The 18,974-nt window shown below is 38.3% G+C and overlaps 1 protein-coding gene across 1 annotated transcript in view; it reads right to left on the minus strand.

Moving 5' to 3' along the window:
- The window catches only part of LOC109819530 (lysine-specific demethylase JMJ25-like), a 19,183-nt gene continuing 2,241 nt past the window's right edge, over positions 2,033–18,974 (minus strand). Inside the window, exons 8-15 of the mRNA XM_020385281.1 lie at positions 18,530–18,974; positions 17,634–17,963; positions 15,459–16,259; positions 15,313–15,385; positions 15,110–15,195; positions 2,829–2,948; positions 2,614–2,684; positions 2,033–2,316 (exon numbers count right to left, since the gene is read on the minus strand). The exon at positions 18,530–18,974 is cut by the window's right edge and continues 285 nt beyond it. Of these exons, the coding sequence (XP_020240870.1) occupies positions 2,241–2,316; positions 2,614–2,684; positions 2,829–2,948; positions 15,110–15,195; positions 15,313–15,385; positions 15,459–16,259; positions 17,634–17,963; positions 18,530–18,974 (2,002 nt within the window). The 3' untranslated portion in view covers positions 2,033–2,240. The remainder of the gene's footprint in view (positions 2,317–2,613; positions 2,685–2,828; positions 2,949–15,109; positions 15,196–15,312; positions 15,386–15,458; positions 16,260–17,633; positions 17,964–18,529) is intronic.

Raw genomic sequence — 18,974 nt, forward strand, 5'->3', positions numbered from 1 at the left:
CACTATATTCGTTTTTTATAAGTGAATTTATTGTGCACATCTCATGAAGTTATTAAATTCTTGTCAACTTGTGGCTTTGGAAAATATTTTTCAAACTTTATTTTCTTATAAAAATAAAATAATTTGATGTTTCGAAATGAATTTATTTATGTTTATGGGGATTGTAATTTTATGCATGAGCAAATACGTGAATTGTCCTACACAATAAAATTATCTAAAATAAAATAACACTAGAGGGGACTGAATATAAAATAATATTTATGAATAATTAATCCAATATTACTAAAGAAATTTTATTTATAGTTGGACGGATAAGGATTTGACTATAAAATTAAAATCATTAATTTGATTATATTTGGTTCTCGATGTGGAACCCAATTGATCTCACTACTGTCACTAGAATAGGTCAACAAGCAATATAAGTTCTTTTCTAAGTTTAATTGTTATGAAGAAATTTTTTGAATAATTTTGAATTGTTAAAACTAAAATCTATAAGGTTAGTCCAATCCTATATATATATATAGTTCGTATGTAGCCTTATAAAGGACACAAAAAAACTAACTTGTCTCTTGAGGACAAAATATTGTAGAAGATTGGAAAGCATTTCAAGTATTCTTTTAAATTTTAATTAATCTATGTGATATGTACATCTCGCTTTATTGTATATCATGCTTCTAACAAATATAAAATATAAAATGTGCCCCTCAAATTGTTTTTCCCATCTACCATATAGTAAATTGAGACATTCATCTTTCTCACCCCGACTTCAAGAAAAGCACTGCGTGTGGACCCATTGAAAAATCGACATTTTTGCAAGCAAACAAAGCTCAAGATAGGAAAAGAAAAACAAGATAATGATAACTACAGTACAGTTTTCTGTACTACTACACTAAAAGATAAAAAAGCATAGAACCTAATGTCTTTAATTTTTTTACAATATGCAACACTTTTCTTTTCTTGCAATGTAGTAATAGTATAAGTGGATTAGCGTAGTTATTATTACACAAAGAAATATAAGCAAAATCAAAAAAATTAGACCAGCCCTGTGAATCAGATAATAGAAAAGACAGCTAACATAAGATCTTTTCGTAAAGACTAATTTATAATAACATGATAAATATACAAATAACCCTTTATTTATACTGTAAGCAGCAGTTAGCCTACAACTAGGGATACATTCAGTGCGGATACGGCTCGGATATGATGTTTACCATATCCATATCCACTTACCCATCTCGGATACGAATATACGTCGATAAGAAACATTCATATCCATATCGGCCAAAATCGGATACGGTTATGGATATAAATACGGATATATAAACAGATATGCATGTGGATACAAACAAGATATGAGAAAACTAGATAATATTAAGAAAAATATAGTTCATGTGATACAAAAGAATTCGTTAATATGTTCTTTATGATTGAAAAGCTAAGATTAGACATCTTGATCATCAAAATTAACCACAAATCCATTATCTAAGAATTGAATCTATCGTAAGAGTATGACCAATATGTATTCGAATATCTCGGATACGAATATGAATATTTTACTACAAAATCATATTTGTAACCATGTCCTATCGATTACAGATTTGAGTAACCATATCTGTATCCTAACAGATAAGATTAGGATTATTTTCTCGAATACAGATACGATTTAGCACCCCTACCTACAACTCATCTGTTAGCACTTTTAATATCCGCAAGGGAGAAAGGGGTTACGTGCATTCTATTATTCTCAAATTCTAAGCTCGAATAGTCGAAGTGCTAAGCGTTCCTGAAGGCATAAAAGAGGGGGATTATTTGCAAGTTACCATATTAGAAATACTGAAATTTCAAAAGAGGTCACAATCTTCAAAGTCCTAGCTTAGAATTACAGAAATGAGGCAGAAAATACCAATTGCGGGAGCACGATCGGTAACAGAGGTTCTAAATCTGGAAACTTCAGAGAAAACCAGAGACATGACATGATTGGACATTATATTATACCTTTTCGCGTAGCAGCCAAGCATTCATCATCCACAGCTTACTTAAGATTGCATATTATACCCATCTAAAGATGAAACACTACAAAATTTTACAGATCTGACGAAACCCCATGCTCTATGCCTAATCTTTGGCAGCAATATCTTGAAGTTTGATTTAGTTAAATAAATGGCAAGTTTGAGCATATACCCTACAAAAGTACAGGTTAGTCAAAATTTTAGCACGAAGTAAAAGCTTCGCCATAACTCCTAAGATGGTGACCGTGATGGACTCTGACTTTCAACTGCGCCAGATTCTGCTTCCGTTTCAACCTCAGCCGTGGACCTGATAGTGGAATTACATGGTTTAGGTTAGAGTTTGATCAACAGAATATTACAGTTGGGCTTTTAAGTTACGAAAGAAATGCAATTTGATGAAAGATGTGAAGTTTTGCATGATCAGAAAACTGAACTCGGGTAACAACAATAAGTTGAATTCAGAAAATCTGAAAAAGAACAACCCCTAGTGCAAGGTTGCAGATTGCACGGGCACAAGAACATCAATATATCCATACAAGTGTAATTGGGAAAACTCAATTGTAAAGGGAATCACTTCTTAAACTAAAAGGTGCAAGAAACTCACTCTGCTTTTAACTTGTAATTGTCTAAATCATTTACGACGTGGATGAGCGCATGAAGAGCCATTTTTTTCACCTGGTCGAAATAAATTTAAATGTCAATATGCAAATTAGATAACCAATCCTCTTGATAACAAGCAATACACAGAAAGTCCTCGTATGGACTAAAAATATATAATATATAAAATAAATGAGATGGTATTAGGCAAGAAGAACAGACCTCTAATTTGTCTTCCTTAGCCAAGTGATCTGGAGGTAGCGCACGAAATTCTTCAGTCAATCTCACACATTCGCGTACATTTTCAGGAGATACAAAATCGAGGGCGACTTTTATACAAGACTGAGAATACATGCATCAGATAGCAAAGAAAAAGGGTTACTAGTACGTTCATAGCAACATAGAGAACTGGTTAACCAAACGGACAGAATTGAACATAACACTTAGTAAAACTTTTCCAATAAATAATACATACTGAGCTTTATACGTGCATGGAAAGGAGGGGAAATTATGGGAACGAAGTCCATCTGTACCAACATATGATTCAAGTGTAGGAATAAATAGAAACAAAACGCTTCAAATTGAATCCTAAATTCCTTGGGAAATAGCTTACTGTTCTGGTATGGCTGATGTTCGAAGCCATGAGATTTAGAATGTTATGAGCTTTCCTGTATCAACAGTGAACAATTTGCTCATACTGAAGTGAATCTTACTCATTGATTCTAAGCAGTTTGATGTTTGCTTTTCTCATATAGTATTTCTTTGCTAGCATGATTTTTTTAGGGGGAAAATGCTTCCAGCACCCAAAACAGGAGAAAACATGCCTCCCACCCCCAAGACTTTTTTAACGGGTGATTTGCCCCCAAAAGTAACATTTTTATTCTCTGAGCCCCAAAAACACAAAGCTCAAGAGATTAAAATACGTAAAGACCATAATACCCTTCTCTCTCTTTATTAAGATGTTACTGTGATGATTTCAACAGGGTTTTTTTTTGGCATCGACATCCACGGCGTTGACATCGACGGTGAAAATTTGGGAAGGAGAGATGTGAGGGCAGCTATTTTCAGATGTCGCTGCATTAACCTCGGTACACACGAGCGCAGTACAAGGCGATGACGGAGCAGGAGCTGGACTGCTTCCTCAAGAGCTACAGGCTGACCGTTGTCAGCGACGTCGACGATAGGCAGAAATTTTTTGGACTTTCTCCCGGAGCAATTAATGATGTTATTTTATGTGGGGAAATTTTTTACAGAACTAATGGTGGGAAATTTTTGCATGGAGCTGATGGTGACTACAATATTCTACAAACCTTATCCCGCGAGTATTTGGATTTTAACTTGTTTTGAGGTCATCTTAAGCAAAGAAAACCTCGGAAGCCTTGAAAGAGGCCTACGACGGCGGCGGGGCGGAGTTGGTTGTGAAGGATAGGGTCGGTTGTTAAGGTTAGGGTCGGTTGTTAAGATTATGGATTGTGAAGGTTACGTGTCGGTTGTTAAGGTTACGAGTCGATTGTTAAGGTTACGGGTCAATTGTTAAGGTTACGAGTCGGTTGTTAAGGTTACGAGTCGGTTATTAAGGTTACGGGTCGGTTTTTAGGGTTACGGGTCGGTTGTTAAGGTTACACGTTGAGATTTATATGTATATATATTTTGAGTGATATGAATACTTTGGACCAGTTGGCCTAGTGGTAAAGTTTAGGAGTTTGAACAAGAGGTTAGGGGTTCAAACCCCTACGGTCGCAAGATATATTTAAGGGTCTTTGATGGGCCTTGGGCCTCTTGGGCTCTTTGAATTCTAAAAATATTTTTAGAATATTCCTTGTTAAGGTTACAGGTTTGTTATCAAAGTCATGCGTTTGTTGTGAAATTAATCTTGACAATCAACCTCTAACATTAACAACCAAACCCTTATCCTTAACAACAAACATGTAACATTAACAACAAACTCGTAACCTTGATAGCAAGGCTCTTTGAATAATAAAAATATTTTTAGAATATTCGTTGTTAAGATTATCTTAACAATCAACCCGTAACATTAACAACCAAACCCATAACCTTAACAACAAACTCGTAACCTTGACAACAAGGCTCTTGGGCTCTTTGAATACTAAAAATATTTTTAGAATATTCGTTGTTAAGGTTACCTTAACAACTGTTGAGAGATGTTATGTAATGTGGTTTAGTCCAACATCGAGTATGAGATCAGACTTGTATCTATTTTGAAACTATATATAGACAAGAGTATGAGACATTGAGCTCATATAACTCTTTGCTCTCAAAATCTCTGCTTATAAGATTAACATGGTATCAGAGCCACGTTAACCAAAAAAAATGTACCCGCAAACCCTAGTTTCCAAATCTCCCGCAGAAGCCTCTCATCCGCAGTCGCCCTCCTCAGCCTCACCGCACCTGCACACCCTAGCCGCCCCTCCCGCAACCATCGCCTCCAGCCGCCACTACCGCACCGCCCTCGCCTCCAACCTTCATTGCCGCACTCGCCCGCATCCACCACCATCGCATCTACCCTCGCCTCCTCTCCAGCATCCCGCCCGCCTCCATCGCATCCAGATCTCCTGCTCCAGTTCTCCCTGCCCCGCTTTAGATCTCCCACTCTGGTTCTCCTGCCCCGCTCTTGTTTATGTGTTGATCTGAGCTGTTCTTTTTTTATTTATTCTGATTTGGACTCATCCTATGAGTCACTGGATCTAATTTTAGTTATATGATGTGCTCTGTTTGATTTGTTCTGCGGAGGGTCCTTTCTTCTTGCTTGTTTTCTGATGGCTGGTTCTGATTCACCTAAGCCTACTGGTTCTCTTATTCAGACAAAAGACTCTGAGTTATTTTCTAGTCGGATCACTGATCGGAAACTTGATGGCAACAACTACCTGTAATGGAAGCGGGTTGTGGAAATATATGTGGCTAGTCGTAGGAAGACTAGTCATCTGTCGGCGGATCCTCCTACTCCGACATCTGATTCCTGAACACTTGAAGACAATGTCCTTCTGCATCAGATCTTAATTTCTATGGAACCGAAGATCCAGGATCTAGTTCTTCACTGCCTTACTGTGAAGGAACTTTGGGCCTTTCTGACCGATCTCTATGGTGATCGCAGTGACGTTAACCACGTGTATGATGTTATTCAGGAGTTGTTTCGGAAGAAACAAGATGGCAAGAACATGGATGACCACTATGGCGAGTTCAATCGCCTTGCTAAGGAGCTTCGCCAAATATTCCCCATTACTGAGGATATCAAGCAGATGCAAAGTCAGTGGAATCGCTTGATGGTTCTCACCTATTTGAGCACTCTTGATCCAGCTTATTCCTCAGTCCGACCACAAATCATGGGAAGTTCCGCTTTAAGTTCCCTTGCTGAGACGTATCATTTTTTGAAGAATGTTATTTCTGCACCACACTCTGCGACTCCAACAGCTAGCCAGGACCATTCTGCTCTTGCTACTCAGAATTGACAGTCTACTAGCCAGGGAGGCTACTCTGGTGGACGTGTGTATGGTGTAAATTTGATTTCCCGAAAACAGTGAGTGTTCGTTTGTATTAATAAGAAAGCTTATTACAAACTAATAATCAAATGGTTACAACAGAAGTAGAGGGAATGCCCTCTTTGTTTTGTGTGGGGACTTTAGGTGGCTATAGGACGCTTTGCTCGATGCTCGTGTCGAGTCTGCTTTCCTTGGACCATTCGATCGAGGTTACTGGAGAGCTTCAGTTCGCAGTAGAAGCTCGAATCGATGGAGTTCGGGTCTGCTTAGTTCGCCGGCGATCGGAGCTCAGAACTAGGCAGTGGTGCTGTAATGCAAGGATCTGCTAACAGCTTGGTCTCAATTACTTTTCTCCAAGTTTTGCGACCTCTCCTTCAGTGCGCTGGAAGGGGCTTTTAAAGGGAAGAAGGACAGCTTGACTACTCCTTGAATTATGGGATATGACCATACATTGTTCAGAGACGTCCCGCTGTTCCTTCGTACCGTCAGCGGTCATTCAAAGAGTTGTGCTCTGTATCACGTTTCGTAAGAGTGGGAAAGCCCCTCCTCGTATGCGTGACAAAGGCTGTCAGATGCTTGCGTGGATCTGACCAACCACCAAGCGCCGGCGGCTCTCATCCCCTTGCTCGGACAACTGAGGTGAGCCGTATTTATGAGGATGCAGGCTGTTTTGACACCTGTCTACTCACTTGTGCTGTAGGCGGCTATTCGGCAGGCCAGGTGTGTCCTGGCACTCGAGTGGGTTTGGACAGTTCGCCGAATGCTGGCGGATCCGTCTCCTGACTCAGACAGCCGAAGTGAATCGTATTTATGAATACTCGGATCGACTCAACACCTGTCCAGTCCTTCGCACTGTACGTACTGTGAGCGGCCGCTTGACGGCCTTGGGGTACTGTGCCCTCTCCTTTGGGTCGAGAGAGAGAGAAAGAGAGAGAGAGATAGGAAGGCCCATCTTAGCACGTGAGGTAGCGGGTGCGGGCGGCCTTAAGATTTACAGGCGGATTCGACTTTGGACTCGGGCAGGCGAGTTGCGTGAAAGACGAATTTCCGCTATTTTAGCTGATCTCAACTCGTGCAGGCGAGTCGATTATTCAGGCGAATCTGGAACCGAGCACGTTTAACGACCATGCGGCTTAGGCAGCGTGGTGGGTTCAATGGAGGTCGTTCTACTAGTCGTGGTGGACACAGAGGTGGTCGTGGTGGTCCATCTCGGGTTAGCCCTGGTGATGAATCAGTTATCCACTGTCACTATTGTCATAAGCTGGGCCACATGAAGTTTAACTGTCCAAAGAAGAAGGGGAAGGGGCATTTCTGGCCTCTCAGGATATTTCTCAGGACAGCCACTTTCAGTTGCCGTCTCCACTCCCGGATGAGCAGTTACGTCGTCAGTTTGAACAGTTCCAGCTTTTCCAACAGTATCAACATACACAAGATGTGTCTTCTTCTTCCTCTGCTAATCTTGCCCAAGCAGGTACTCCTACAGCTTTTCTTACTTCGTCTTCCGCTCTAACCTGGATTATAGATTCCGGCGCTACTGATCACATGACTGGGAACCAAGGTATTATGTCATCTTTTTCTCATACTTCTAACTCTGTTGTCCTAGCTGATGGGTCTCGCAAACCTATTCGGGGCATTGACAATGTACTCCCCACTCCTTCTCTTCCTTTGTCCTCTGTCTTTTATCTGCCCGATTTTTTGTACAATCTTTTATCTGTTAGTAAGATTACTAAACTTCTCAATTGTACGGTAACATTCTTTCCTTCATATTGTATATTTTAGGATCTGGTGACGAAGAATACGATTGGCACAGGACGTGAACGCAATAGCCTGTATGAGCCAGAATTGGCATCCAACCATGTGGCCTGTATCAGTACTATTTCAACCTTTGAGTACCACTGTCTGTTAGGACATCCTTCTCTACATGTACTAAAACTTCTTGTCCCCTCCTTAGGTTTTCTTTCCTCGTTAGATTGTGAGTCATGTCAGTTAGGAAAGCATCATCACGTGTTATATCCTAGTCGAGTCAATAACAGAGCAATTCAGCCCTTTGATTTAGTTCATTCAAATGTATGGGACCCTTATCCCTACTTCCAAATTGGGATTCAAGTATTTTGTTAGTTTTGTGGACGATTGTTCACGTGTTACTTGGATATATTTGTTGAAATCCCGTTCTGATGTGTTCTCAACTTTTTAAATATTTTTATCAGAAATACAAAATCAGTTCAAATCCACAATAAAAGTTTTGCGATCTGATAATGTTAAGGAGTATTTACAAACAAATTTTGCCAACTTCCTTGCTCAATCTGGTATTTTGCATCCATCATCATGTGTTTACACTCCTCAACAAAATGAGGTAGCTGAAAGGAAAAAATCGATATCTCCTAGACATTGCTCGGACTTTGTTATTTCATAGACAGGTGCCTAAAGAATTTTGAAGTGATGCTATCCTTACTGCTTGTTACTTAATTAACCGCATGCCGTCTTCTGTCCTTCAACACAAAATTCCGTACACTTTGTTGTATCCTAACACTCCTCTGTTTCATCTACCTCCAAAAATATTCAGGACTTTGTGCTTTGTCCATAATTTTAGTCCTCAAAAATCTAAATTTGACCCTCGGTCCCATAAAGGCACCTTTCTTGGATATTCTCGTACGCAGAAAGGCTATCGGTGTTTTTGTCCGTCCCTTCAAAGATATGTTCTATCTGTTGATGTTACATTTTTTGAACCACCTGGCCATTTTTCATTTGCCTCCCAACCTCTCAGACTCTTATGACTATTTGACCCTTCATGAAACTTTATTTAAGCAAGTTGACTCTTTGGTTGACAATGGTACTGGTAAGGACCCACAGCGACTTCAGGGTCCTCTCCAAGTTTATACTCGTCGTCATGCTCCTGCTCCTGTGCCTCCGTCTACCTCATCATCAAACCCTGTTTCAAGTGCCCATGTATCCTCGTCTAATGTTTCTGATGATCTTCCTATTGCGTTACGTAGGGGTAAAAGAACTTGTACTCAACATCCCCTCTCCAATTTTGTTTCTTACTCTCACATTTCCTCTTCTTTTAAATCTTTTATATCTTCCTTGGACTCACATTTGGTTCCCAAGGCTGTGTCTGAAGCTTTATCTATACCAGTTTGGGTTCAAGCTATGAAGGATGAAATGGCTGCTTTGGAGCAAAATGATACTTGGGATTTGGTATCCCTTTCGCCAGGCAAAAAGGTTGTTGGTTACAAATGGGTTTATACTGTTAAACTCAATCCTGATGGAACTCTAGCACGCTTGAAGGCACATCTGGTTGCAAATGGTTTCTCTCAAGTCTATGGTCTTGATTATTTGGATACGTTCTCTCCTGTTGCTAAGATGACTTCGGTTCGTCTTCTAATTTCTATTGCTACTACCTATCACTGGCCTCTACATCAGCTTGACATTAAGAATGCATTTCTTAATGGTTTTCTTGATGAAGAAGTTTACATGGAGCAACCATTAGGCTTTGTTGCTCAGGGGGAGTCTCTGAAGGTCGGCAAATTAAAGAAGTCTCTATATGACCTAAAACAATCTTTGCGTGCTTGGTTCTGTCGCTTTGCATCTGCAGTTCAAGACTTTGGTCTCAGTAGATCAAAGAAAGATCATTCTGTCTTTTGGAGACTACATAATGGCAAGCGAATCCTGCTTGTTGTATATGTTGATGATATTGTAATCACAGAGGATGCTACAATTGGGATTAGTAGTTTGAAGAAACATCTACATGAGCACTTCCAAACTAAAGATCTAGGGTCTCTCAAGTACTTTCTGGGTATAGAGGCAGCCAAGTCAAAAAATGGTGTTCATTTGTCCCAGAGAAAATATGTGCTCGATATGCTTTCAGAAGCGGGTATGTTAGGATGTAGAAGCATTGATTCTTCAATGGATGTAAATGTAAAGTTGTTACTAGATCAGGGGGAACTTCTTGAGGATATTGGACGATTTAGAAGGCTAGTGGAAAAATTGAATTACTTGACTGTAATTAGACCGGACATCACATTTGCGATGAGTGTAGTCAGTCAGTTTTTATCAGCATCAAGAATTACTCATATTGATGTTGTGTTAAGAATTCTGTGGTATCTAAAGAAGGCTCCAGGGAAAGGTCTCCTCTACTCAGATTAAAACCACACAAGGGTTGCAGGATTCTCAGATGCAGACTGGGCTGGGTGTCCTGTTGATAGGAGATCTACCATAGGATACTACATATTTGTTGGAGGAAATCTTATGTCATGGAGGAGTAAGAAGCAGAGTATAGTATCCCGTTCTAGTGCAGAATCTGAATACAAAGTGATGGCAAATGTAACACTGGAGATGGTCTGGATTTGTGATTTGTTGACAGAAGTTGGTCTTCCCCCAGAATGTCCTATGAAATTATATGGTGACAACCAAGCAGCAATCCACATTGCTGAAAATTCTATTTTTCATGAGAGGACGAAGCACATTGAAGTCAATTGTCATATTATTCGGAGGAAGATTGTAGATAAAATCATCACTACAAGACATGTATCGACAGGACCACTTGGGAAAACTTGGGTAGACTTCATTTGTGACAAGCTAGGCATGTATGATATATATGCTCCAGCTTGAGGAGTGTTGAGAGATGTTATGTAATGTGGTTTAGTCCCACATCGAGTATGAGACCAGACTTGTATCTATTTTGAAACTATATATAGACCAGAGTATGATACCTTGAGCTCATATAACTCTTTTCTCTCCAAATATCTGCTTATAAGATTAACAACAACAAACGTGTAACATTAACAACAAACCCGTAACCTTGACAACAAACCCGTAACCTTAACAACGAATATTCTAAAAATATTTTTAGAATTCAAAGACCCTTAAATATATATTATGGTCATAGGGGTTTGAACCCCCAACATCTAGTCCAAACTCCTAAACTTTACCACTAGGCCAAATGGCCCAAAGTAAACATGTCACTCAAAATATATATACATATAAATCCGAACGTGTAACCTTAACAACCGATCCGTAACCTTAACAACCGACTCGTAACCTTGATAACTAACGCGTAACCTTAACAACCAACGCGTAACATTAACAAACAACTCTTAACCTTAACAAGCAACCTATATAACCTTAACAACTAACCCGTAACCTTCACATTAACGGAATCCGATAGAAATTTCAAAACCACCCGCTGATATTCCACCACTGCAACTAATTATAAGCCAATTAGCCCAAAATTTAGCTATATTTACATCACCAACAGCCAATAAGCTAATTATGCCATAACAATAAGGAACAAAGAAGTCATCTCGAGCACGTTCGAGGTCACCAACGAAGCATCATGAAGGAAACAGATCTCCAACCCGCGAACATCAGAATGGTACTTCCCATCATAGTAGGCATTCCAGCTCCAGATCTCCTGAGAGAAAGCACCATACTAGCAGTTACTCAACACGTGCAGGAAAGCGATCTCCGTCTCCAGCTCCTCCGACAGAGACACGTGCGCCCCCCATTGTCACTGGAGTTTCGTTCGGCCCTCGAGCGAACGATCTCTCTGTACTCCTCGAACCGCGCCAGAGTTTTCTCCATGTTGAGGATCTTAAGGATGTTGTGGATGGCTGGAGTGACGGTGACGGAGAAGGCGAGGATGGCAGGAGTAGGGCGGCGACGGGTGGAGAAGTGGGGGAGGGAGGAGCGAGAGCAGAGGGATTGTAGGGTTAGAGAGAGAATGGGTATTATAGTTTTTACCTATGTAAAATTATTAGGCTTTGTGTTTTAGGGCTCAGAGAATAAAAAGATAACTTTTAGGGGTAAAGCAACCGTTAAAAAAGTCTTGGGGGTGCGAGGTATATTTTCTCCTGTTTTGGGGGCTGGAAGCATTTTTCCCTTTTTTTAATTTGGACCTTGGATTAAAAAAACTTTATTCTTTAGCATCTCATCAGGACCATTATATTAGTAAACATTATATTACTATGAGTTGGCAATAAAGAGTTTGAGATATTCTCATTTCAGTCATCTTTCATACAAGCTACTTGTTCTACAGCATTCATCTTCAAATACACATCCTTATACTTCTTGAACAGCTATACCAATTCTTGTGTTATGTTAATATTTTGAGAACAATTTGGCTTGTAGCATGCCCCCACATATTATGCAATTTCTAATCTTCATCCCTTCCAGAGCAATTTCTAATCTTCATCCCTTCCAGAGGTTTAGATGGTTAATTTATAAAGTTAAAAACAATGTCGTGGAAAGCGAAGCCAAGCGGTGAGGCACCACTTAGGCCTTTTGCGTCTTTAGCAGCAAAAAGTGTCAAGTAGAAAAATGGTCTTATTTAAATATGTGTAAATATTCAAAATAAGAAGAAAAATTCAAGAAAAATCGAAAAATTCTACAAACATAAAAATTGAACACAGGTGCTTGATGTCAAAGGAGAGGACTGCATGAAGGAAGTGGCTTCGACAGGAGGAGTTGGAGGGCTTGGACTGGAGGAGGTGGAGGTCTTCAACTGGAGATAGTGATGGTGAGCTTCAAATGGAGATGGTGATGGTGCGCTTCAATGAGGAGCTCAAGAGAAGGTAATGTCGTGACGATGATGACGAATGCAGAGCTTGTTGGAGAAGGATTTGGAGGCAGATTTGACCATCGCTTTTGTGGTGGGAGGCTATGGAGTTTGCTATATGTAGTGGACCAGGCGCATGGAGCGAGAGTTAGGGTTATAATTTATTTTCGTCTCGAATTGTAGAAGCAGAGATGACAGAGAGACAGAAGCGAAGGTTTTTTTACTTAATAAAATGGTTAGGATTTAGATTGGGTATGATATAAACTTATATCGGTTTTTTAAAGCCCTGCTCAGCAATTAAAAACAGAGCTTTTACAAGCTTTCTACCACGTTTTCAAGCAGAAAGCGCAACATCCGCTTTCAACAAAAGCAAAGTGGTGAGACATCGCTTCTGATTTGCATATCGCTTAGGCAGCCAAAACCAAGGCTCTTTTCAAAAATGCTTCAACAATTCAAGAAGATTGGAGGGTTACTCCTAAATTTTATGAGGTAGGTTTCCACAGGACCGGCCTTCAATATTCTAGGACAACCCTATCTTGAGTTTCTTAGTAGAGGTTCAGACACATTGAAACACAAATGTGACAAGAAAAACTTAGATTTCTAAAGTTACTCAGAGAGCATACTTGCCATTATTAAGGGATATAAAGCAAATGTGAAGTTTATGATATGGTGACAGCTTACTAAATCTTAGCAGGAAACTGGCAACAGAAGAGAATTATTTTACCAGCCTCACCATAACAGCACAAGGGAAGAGAACACACATCTTCTCCGCTTTAATGTAAAGCGCCATAAGTCCCACTTGAGATATACACGATAAATTGTTCTCTAAGTTCCAAATACCATAGCTCCACACAACAGACATTATCAATTATCCCCAAAGACCATCATATAAAGCTACAAGTAATGAACTACTTTAAACTTCTAGCAATACAAACTTGATATTATGGATCAATCGGGGTTCTGCATTACTACAGGGGAAGGGAGCAAATTTATATTTATCCTCCAACTTCTGAGTCCAGTCTAAGTGATATATTCTCTAACCTTATTGTTTGTTGGTTTTTTTGTTACGCTTTAGTTTAATGAAAAGAAGAGGCAACATCTGATGATATGTTTCCTGTTGGTTGTCAATAGATTAACCCAACGGATTACCTTAAAACTAGCAAAATTGTAACACATAGTGAAACTTATTCAATAAATTTTATGTAGGTTGTTTATTATCAACTTCACGGGATTCACAATCCCGTGAAGTAGTTTAGCCTAATTCTAAACTACACGAGATTGAGAATCTCATGTAGTTTAATTTCCTGCTAAACTTTATGGGATTGTCAATCCAATGTACCTTTTTCCGCTTATTTATCAATTTCAACCGAATTTCAACCAGGTTGAATTTGATTATTAAGTGCAAAGTAGGTCGAATTTGGTAATTAAGTTTTAAAGACTCGAAAATGAAAATTTCTTCGAAAATTGATGATGTGGCACTTTATTGAAATATGATATTTATTTATCACTTAAATCTACATTATTTATGCAATTTGTTCAATATAATATTTAATATAATACATTATAATAAATTATTTTAATTTATAAATTACAATATAATATAATACTTATTATCACTATATTTTTATTATAAGTATGTTTAATACTAATAATTAATCCCTTATATTATACCATAATAATATAATGTATTATATTATAATTAATTCAATGTATTATGTAATATCATATATTATAGAAACATTATATATTATAATATAATACATTATATTATAATTATTATCATATATGATAACAATGTTATAATACTATTAATTAATATATCTACCAAAAAAATATTTTATATTATATATCTTATTAACATATTATTAAAATATAAATATTAAAATATACTTTTAAATATTATATATCATGGAGTATATTACATTACATTACATAAAGGGTTAATTGCATATTGATCCCTCCAATCTTCCATAATTGCAATTAGTCACTTAAATCTCAGTATTTGCTTATTAGTCCCTCAAAATCTATATTCATCTTGCAACTTCCAAAATTATCCCACTTTGTCTCAATGTAGGATATGATTGTTCCAAAGTCAAGAATGAGGTAAATAATATGAGTTGGGACAAAAAGTTTGTATAAAAGTGGGATAATTGGGGGATAGTGAGAATGTTGTCTTAATCATGGTCTAAAAAACAAATAACACCATAAAGTGAAGTCTCACGCAATTTTTACAATGAATAACACAATAAAGTGAAGCCCCCAAAATTATCCCAACTGTCCCCTAATTATAACAATGAATAACCCCCCTTAAGCAACAAAAAAATAAACAGACTAACTAGATTTCTTTACCAGAGTACCAAGTAAAATTCAACTCTGTATTATTCTAATCCTAACTTAGCTCCCTGATCTTAAAATAGCAATTGAGATCCTATGAATTGTCATGCATCCCTTACCTTCAAGTTTCTGACTTGATGTGGACACCCAGCTGGAATGAAAACAGCCTCACCACGCTTTTGCTCAAATGTCCAAGGCTCGATACCTACAAACATCAAATTATGACTACATTCATAGAACATAGTTTAAACGAACACCAATAAGTAATAAACTAAGTGCTCGACAACAAGTCAAAAAATACTAAATTCATTAAAACACTCACCAAATTCCTCCTTGAGTCTCCTCTTATGATCCAGAGTTAGATAGAAAGATTGGTCATGAATAGGATGAGCAACCTAATGATCAAATATCACTTAAAACAATATAAGCTGGTGTTACAACAAAGTCATACATTCTAAGCCAAGTTACCTGCTTTATTGGAGAACAATGGACATGTCTGAACTCTCTACAATGCACCCTAAGGTAATCCTGAAGCTTCCCAACATCTTCTTTTTGAAAAATATCCCACAGCGCACCACCTTCCGGCTGTGAATCAGAACCATTAGAATCGTCCATCTCCCTCTTGCAACTTCCATGCGGAGGGTTATCAGAATCAGAACCATTTACTAGTTTCTCAACAAAACCATTTGCACCATTGCTATTAGCATCAGAAGAAAGTTTTCCGCTCTTTTTGATATTGTCATTTTCAGTCTTTCTCGAATTCTTATTTCTAAATTTTGGGTTTATTCTCTGAGCTAGCTTTTCAGAATCATCAGGAACACCAATGCCTCTCACTAATAGTTTCTCCTTATCAAGCTGAAAACTGACATCTGACGAAGGACCACCATGTCCACTCTCAGCTATTCCGTCTCTTTGCAGATTAGCTACAGAGCATTCACCCACCCGCATGGAAGAATCAAGACGTTTTCGTTTCTTCCTATTATAAACAATGTCATTTTTCTTGTCATTATGACCTCCACTTTCCAGAGAGCGAGGTGGAGAGGAGATCACGGGCTCGTTTTTGTCAGCAACAGAAGCAGTGCTTGGAACTTTTGTGACAGAATCTTCCAAGATCTGGGTTATGTTCGTTTCATTACCTTCTGGATCAGCTTGTACTGTACGAAGCAGCTCAGAGATATCTTGTTTTCTGTGCTTCTTTTTCAGCTCTTCTATCTTTTTGAGTTGATAGGCTGTAAGTTTCACTTCTGCTGTATGAGTTAGAACGTTTACCTGAACAAGGTATGAGATAACACATATCAAAAAATTAATGACAAAGATCGATAAATGAAAAGGATATACCCTCCACACATCTGTAAGTTAGGAACGTATGGGAGGAGCAACATATAAGTGCCCTCAGGAAGACACAAATGGGGAAGAACCTTATAGCAAAAGTCTGAATAGTTGACTTCTTAACCAAAAGAAAAAACATACCTAATCAAATATCAACATTAGATGGCCTATTCAAACAAACAAAAAACATACATTGTTTAAGAAAAGAAAATTTATGTATCTATGTGTATGCATGTATCTATGTATGTGTAGGTGTGTGCGAGGATGCGAGTGTGTGTTGTGCGTTTGTGTTGTGTATAAAGGCCTCAGGCATCAGAGACAAAAGTATAAACAAGTAGCCTTAAAGCCATCAGGAATCGGGGACAAATTTATAAACAGTTCTGTGAGACACAACTAAGATCTTGCTCGATAGTGACGATTTTGAGAACCCCAAAAGCATGCTGTGTGCACTGATGTGTGTGTGTGTTGCACGCTTGTGTTGTGTGTATAAAGGCCTCAGGCATCAGAGACAAAAGTATAAACAAGTAGCCTTTAAAGCCATCAGGCATTGGTGACGAAATTATAAACAATTCTGTAATTCCAACTAATATCTTGCGTGGTGGTGATGATTTTGAGAACGCAAAAGCTTGCATAAAAGATAACCTGCAAAAATTTGTTACGGAGTACAGACAACTTTAGCTAATTTTCTCCATGAAATTTTATATGATTAAACACTACATGACTAAAAACACTCACCAGAGAATGTAATTAACGGACTGGATATGAATCTGATCAAAGTAAGACTGTAAGAGCAATTTGGATATGTACCCTTTGACAATAAAAAAAATAAACATAAAAATACTAGGACATATTTGTTCAAATTACAAAAAAAAACAGCATTAATGCGACACATAAGAAATTTATGAACATGGAGGACAATACAAGACACAGAAGCACAAGTTGAATGTTAAGCATAATGCAAAATTAATGTGGACATCCTGTTATAAGTTATATCCCAACATAAACCACGTTAAGATATATGGTGGAGAGTAACGTAAAAAGATGACACAACAACAACAACACTGACATAAAAAGGTAGATCAAATAAGACTAGCATTTGGGAGCTAATTCTATTCTCACTTGTGACTGGAGTCAACAAACATATCAAATTAATTGATCCTTTTTCACATAGAGTTTCATCAGGTAAATGCTAAATGTGAAGTCCACGGACAGATGTTGGGCAAAACAAAGTGTTAACATGAATATTAGTTGGTAATTGCATTACCCAACTAAAAAGTACAAATAAAAACACACTTCGGCAAAACTGTAACGCACCGCATCAGACATATCACAATGAAGCTTCGTAACAGAATCTCCCCGGCCCAACTCTCCAGGTAGTCCATACGCAATATATGTTTTTGGGCCCATGTCGGGCTTCAAAGAATCTTCAGGCAACTTCACTGCCAGATTAAGAGGGCCAAATTTTGGGTCTGTGTACTCTTGAAACGGCAAAGCAGTGATAAACTCAGCACCATGTCGTGGCAAACGGTCCTCAAAGGAGCTAGATGGGGGCCAATCCTTAAGTTTAAGCATCTCAGGCCAGTGGTTTCGGTGAACCCTCCCTTCAGTATATCCTTTAAAGAATTGATGAATGTTTATTTCCACCTACCCCAGATAAAAGACAAATCAGACAATGTCATTTCAATGATGTATCAATAATGTGGAGAGGAACAGGCCAACAAAATAACAAACAACGTAACAAAGTAATGCCAACGGAGGTAGATGGAAAACACAGCAAAGAATCAACCAAGAGTGCGCAATAAGACATTGAAGTTATATTCCTGCAGGCATTGTACATGAAATAAGCCATGTCTGTTTCTGAGTTCACTGCTTAGTATTTACAGCTAAGCAGAAACTTGAGTTTACTAACATCATTAAATAGTTAACTGTAATCTTGGTCAAACTACATTAACATCAGCAATTACTGGAAAGTAATTATCATGGGCATAGAGTTACTACGAGGGCATATGTATAATCAGCAGGTAACTTAATCTAAGCAGATATGTAGGTATTTAAATCTATAGGTTACAGATAGCTACTTAAAGTTTAAGCAAAAAATAAAACCAGAAGGACACATAGTAGAAGCAAAAATCAATTGTTTGAAAATTGATACACTCATGAAATTATAAAAACACTATGCACCTTAAAAATGTACGACATGTAAGACTAACCTGACACCAGTCTAAACAATCAATTGCCTTAACCGCTAACCGTTCAGTTTGAACCTTTGACTTTTCTGACTTTGTTGTCTCCCGTAGGGCCCGCCACATAACCATTGGTTCCCAGCTTAGACTTGATGTTAACTCTAGGACATCACGGACGATCACCGGCTCACCTTTACCCCAATGTTTTTGGAAGTGTTCTAATTCTCCATGTTGAATATCTCTAGCAGTAGGACAGTACAGATAGTTATCATTAGAATCCTCTCTGCATGCCGCCTTGCGTAACATACTACTGGCATAATTAATCTGCCCAGCTTCAGCAAAACAGGAGCAATGATTAGAAATTAAGGATAGTTCAGCAAACTCGTTGCTTCCAGCAATTGCACTAGCTTTCTCTTCTAACTCCAGAAGTCGTTTCTCAGCAAACATGCACTTCAATTTCAAAAGGGTATTA

The sequence above is a fragment of the Asparagus officinalis genome, chromosome 8, assembly GCF_001876935.1.
Source record: "Asparagus officinalis chromosome 8, Aspof.V1, whole genome shotgun sequence".
NCBI classification, from domain to species: Eukaryota; Viridiplantae; Streptophyta; class Magnoliopsida; order Asparagales; family Asparagaceae; genus Asparagus; species Asparagus officinalis.